This window comes from Colobus angolensis, unplaced genomic scaffold (assembly GCF_000951035.1).
Source record: "Colobus angolensis palliatus isolate OR3802 unplaced genomic scaffold, Cang.pa_1.0 Scaffold38, whole genome shotgun sequence".
Lineage (NCBI taxonomy): Eukaryota > Metazoa > Chordata > Mammalia > Primates > Cercopithecidae > Colobus > Colobus angolensis.
In genome coordinates this window covers 8,242,052-8,246,972 of record NW_012117154.1, presented here as the reverse complement: position 1 = coordinate 8,246,972, position 4,921 = coordinate 8,242,052, and the positions used below count along the sequence as shown (strand labels likewise).

General features: G+C 53.5%; 2 protein-coding genes across 6 annotated transcripts in view; both read left to right on the top strand.

Annotated features, from left to right (window-relative positions):
• Positions 1–1,117, top strand: part of LOC105520429 (keratin-associated protein 10-3-like) — a 1,349-nt gene extending 232 nt beyond the window's left edge. The window contains exons 2-4 of one of the 5 annotated variants that reach the window (XM_011954177.1): positions 72–215; positions 327–367; positions 491–1,117. In XM_011954177.1, coding sequence (XP_011809567.1) covers positions 72–215; positions 327–367; positions 491–788 — 483 coding nt within the window. In that variant the 3' untranslated portion in view covers positions 789–1,117. Of the gene's footprint in view, positions 1–6 lie in introns of all 5 variants that reach the window. The other 4 variants (XM_011954176.1, XM_011954175.1, XM_011954174.1 and 1 more) reach the window with 4 other exon arrangements.
• Positions 1–4,921, top strand: part of TSPEAR (thrombospondin-type laminin G domain and EAR repeats) — a 76,426-nt gene that overhangs the window by 26,521 nt on the left and 44,984 nt on the right. The gene's annotated exons all lie outside the window — the stretch shown is intronic.

The following is a 4,921-nucleotide window of genomic DNA, read 5'->3' as shown; positions in this document are numbered from 1 at the left end:
GCTGCACCCCGGCCCCCTGCCTGACCCTGGTCTGCACCCCAGTGAGCTGTGTGTCCAGCCCCTGCTGCCAGGCGGCCTGTGAGCCCAGCCCCTGCCAATCAGGCTGCACCAGCTCCTGCATGTCCTCGTGCTGCCAGCAGTCTAGCTGCCAGCCGGCTTGCTGCACCTCCTCCCCCTGCCAGCAATCCTGCTGTGTGCCCGTCTGCTGCAAGCCTGTGTGCTGCAAGTCCGTCTGCTGTGTGCCCACCTGCTCTGGGGATTCCTCTTCATGCTGCCAGCAGTCTAGCTGCCAGCCAGCTTGCTGCACCTCCTCTCCGTGCCAGCAGGCCTGCTGTGTGCCTGTCTGCTGCAAGCCCGTCTTCTGCATGCCCATCTGCTCTGGGGCTTCCTCTCTGTGCTGCCAGCAGTCTAGCTGCCAGTCAGCTTGCTGCACCTCCTCCTGCTGCAGACCCTCCTCCTCCGTGTCTCTCCTCTGCCACCCTGTGTGCAGGCCCGTGTGCTGTGTGCCCACCTGCTCTGAGTCTTCCTCTTCATGCTGCCAGCAGTCTAGCTGCCAGCCAACTTGCTGCACCTCCTCCTGCTGCAGACCCTCCTCCTCCGTGTCCCTTCTCTGCCGCCCCGTGTGCAGGCCCGCCTGCTGGGTGCCGGTCCCCTCCTGCTGTGCCCTCACCTCCTCCTGCCAGCCCAGCTGCTGCCGCCCGGCCTCCTGTGTGTCCCTCCTCTGCCGCCCCGTGTGCTCCCGCCCGGCCTGCTGTAGTCTCTCCTCAGGCCAGAATTCCAGCTGCTGATGGCCATGTTCCCCAGGGCCAGCCGGGCTCAGGCCCCACCTCCCTGCCAGTCCTTGGACCTCCCACACCACCCAGCCGCAACACAGCCCAACCACAGAGAAGGAGCAGCCCCACCCACAGCCGTCCAGCCCAGGGGTGGGGTCTGAGATGCTCACTGGCTCCTCCCTGACCTCCCCCAGGGTGGATGAGCCCTGGCTGCTCCTCATGGTGCCTCCTGGCTGCAGACCACGACCCTCTGCTGGTCGGGTACGGGCCCTCCTGACCCGGGTCTCGCACCCAGGAGTGTCACCCTCTGCCTCTGAGCACCAATAAAGCCTCTGCAGCCCCAATTGACTCTGTGCTGACAATCCACACCCAGGGCGGGATGGCGCAGAGTGGGGCCGGGCCTGGCTCTGGGGAGCTGGGCCCTGTGGATCTCTTTTCATCCCCAGCTGGGGGTCCTCAGGGGGTTCTTGGGTGACACCTGGAAGCTCCTGTCCACCTTGTGGCACGTTCTGCTGTCCGGCTCCCCTCCCAGGTCCTGTGGGGCCCAAAAGCTTTGCTCACTGAGTCCCACGGACACCACATGGCTCGGGCCAAAGCCCCACTCACCGTGGGCAGAAGCAGCTCCTTCCCATGGCAAGGGTTGGGGCTGTCCCAGGGGTTGGCAGGCTCCAGTTGTGCTGAGAGGTGGGACATGGGGGCAGACTTGGGCTCCAGCTGTCCCTGTGCTCAGGGAGTTCCACTCAGGGACAGCTTGGGCATCCTGGCCTCCTGTGCACACTCACAGACGCTCAGGGACGCCCTCTGTTCCTGCGCCAGGCTTGTAGCTGGGATGCAGAGCAGAGAACAGAGACACGGCCTGCAGAGCTCCCTGTGCTGGGCTGGATAGGCGGAGGGCCGGTGGGAACAGGAAGGCCCCAATGGCAGAGGAAGCCCGGGACAGCCTGGGGACACATGCAGACCAGAGGGCGAGAGAAACACACGGACACACAAGTCCAGATGTAGCCAGATGTGGTTTCAAACAGGATGGAGCCCATCTGAGAACAGACTCCTAGAAATGCAACTGCAGGCAAGGGATGCTGGCGAGGTGACGGTCACCACGTTGCCCGCAAGAGGCCCTGAGTCTTTACTTCTTAACAGCTATACAGTCACAATGCCAGGGCACACATTATTCTTTTTTTGCCAGGTTGATTAACAAAAATATTTTCTCATGGGTTTCTTCAGCAAGGAGTGCAGCGTTCCAAAGTGTGGACACGCCACACTTGATGTCTGCAACGCCAAGTGGATGGCCCTGAACGTCTCTCCAGTTGTTAATTATTACAAATGACGCCTCTTGTGAGATATAGCAAGGTTTCTCTTCAAACAGCCTGATCAATCCTTTATTGTTTAATTCCCAGTACCTGTCCCTGTCTCTTTCTTCTTCTTTCCTTCTTTCTGCTTTTCCTGCATGCCCAGGCACGCCACAGCACCAGTGGCCGTATCAGCACCAGCTCACATTCCTTACCTTATTTGAGAAAAGACTGACTCTCTAGCTCACCGCAGACGACCCCTTCCCCTAAACGTTTAGCCAGTCGGGTTCAGCTTAGATTGTACGGTCTGACCCCGGCCAGTTAAAAAAGGGCACAGGGGCAGGATTTGCGTCAAAAATAAAAACTTTCACTCTCCTTTGTTCTGCGTGCTCTTGTGGCAACTGGCCATACGAGAGGCACCTCTCTGTGCAAAGATAATTTTGCTTTGCTAAAAAATCCTTTGTCCAAGTGCTAGTTTTCCTTACAACTCTGGTTCTATTTCTAACACCTCTGTGGGTGTTTCTACCAGATACCTTTCCACACTCAGGTACATCTTTGCCTAGATTCCTAGAAGTGGCATTGCTAGCACCCAGTGTTCATGGATTTCGAATTCACAGAGATACTGAGAAATGCCCTCCAAAGATGGTCCCTAATTGTGCCCGCCAATACCGATATCAGAGGAAATGGCGCAGCGGGGAACTGTGAGGGCCTGTCCCTCCAGGGAACATCAGAAAGTGGCAAAACCCAAACAAACAAACGCGCTGACCCTGGCCAGCGTCCCCCGGCTCTGCAGTTGTATTTCTAGGAGTCTACTCTCGGATTTGTTCATCCTGTTTGAAACTGTGTCTGGCTCCATCTGCACACGTGTTCGCGTGTTCGCGTGTTCTCCCACCCTCTGGTTTGGACGTGGTCCCACACTGTCCTAGGCTTCCTCCACCATCGCTTCCCCAAGACCTTCTCGTCCCCACCTGCCGTCCACCCACCCACCCCAGCAGAGGGGGTTGGAGTTCAATTTTATCTGAACTCTGGAAATTATTTGAAGGTTTGCAGCAGGCAAGGGAACATATAACCAAGAAAAAGCAACAGAACCAAATAGGAGAACCTTGTGGATTTTAACTTCCCCTTGCCCCATCCCCCATCCCCAGCTGGGCGACAGTCAGGAGGACAGCAGCCGGAGTTCCTGGTGTGGGGTGCTGCTGCCAGGGAAGCAGAGGGGACCTTGTTTGCAAGGCAGTGAGGTTGTCCGTTTCTACCCATCTGGCGACTCCCTGAAGGACTAACACACAGGGCTTGCCTTATTTCACCAACTCAGACTCAAGGCAGAGAGCAGCTACACCAAGGCTTTGTCACTGCCTTGCAGTGAACAAAACATTAACTGTTTTGTTCGTTAAACAGTCACTGCCACCTGGGGCCAAAGATCTCAGCCAGAAAACACTGAGCACACCTGAAAAGCCTGGGAGGAAAAGCTGGGAGATGGCATGCTTTGAGGAATAAGGGAGTTGGGAGATCCCACTTATTCTCGGGAGTCCAGAAGGCCCCCACACATGCCCATGACCGGGCACAGCCTCAGAAAAGACCTGAGAAGCTCTCAGTGCTCACCTCTGGCTAAACTTCAGGCTCTGAGCAAGCAGGAAGTGAAGGTGCAAGCAGGAAGTGTGAAGGTGCAAGCAGGAAGTGAAGGGGAAGGCAGAGTCGCAAACTCCCCAGCTGAGTGCTGAGGGTGCGGACCAACGTACAGAGCCCAGCTACAAGCCCTGGAGAAAAACATTTTTTTGATTCCAGGGGTTTAAGGAACTCTGTCAAATTACTGTCTCAGCACTAAGCTAATAGAACAGTGAGCACACATGACGGAGAAACTATTTTTTTAAGGTGACATAAACAAGCAAAAACAACCACAATCCACAACAATCAGCAACAGCAAATTGCACAGAGGGGGAGAACCTGATACCCAGAAATGTCCCATTGTAATAGTCACTGTCCAGTTTTCACCAGACAGAGCAGGAAGAAATATGAGCTACTCATGGGGGAAAACAATTAATAGAAAATCTTCCTGAGGAAGACCAGAATTGGACTCACTAGATAAAGTCTTTCAATCAACTTGCTTAAACTGTTCAAAAAACTAAATAAAATCACAGACAAAGAATTAAGATAAACCAGGAGAATGGTGCCTCACCAAATAGACAGTATCAATAAAGAGACAGGAACTTTAAAAAGAAACCAAACAGAAATTCTGGAATTGAAAAGTACAACAACTGAAATAAATAATTCATGATAGGGTTTCAACAGCAGATTTTATCAGGTGGAAGAATTAGTGGACATAAAGACAGATGAATTAACATACTCTAGTCTGAGGAGTAGATGAGACAAAGGGGAGTAGATGTGAGAATGGAGAAAAATGAACAAATCTTAGAAGACCTGTGGGACACTATCAAGCATACCAACACACTTAACTGGATTTCCAGATGGAGGGGAGACAGGGGGAGCAGACAAAATAATTGAAGAAATAATGGCCAAAACTTCCCAAATTGAGAAAACACATCAATCTACACAGTCAAGCCACTCAGTGAACCCCAAGTAGAAAAAACTCAGAGAGAGTCACACAGAAACACTGTAATCAAATTCTCAAAAGTCAAAACAGAATCTAGAAAGCAGCTGCACAGAAGGCTAACAGCGGATTCCTCATCAGAAACCACGGAGGCCAGAGGCATTGGGATGACATATTTCACGTGCTGGCTTGGGGTACAGGGGCGGGGGAAACCAACAACCAAAAAGACATCAGCATCTGACAAAATTATCCTTCAAAAATGAAAGAGGGGCCAGGTGTGGTGACTCATGCCTGAAATCCCAGCACTTTGGGAGGCC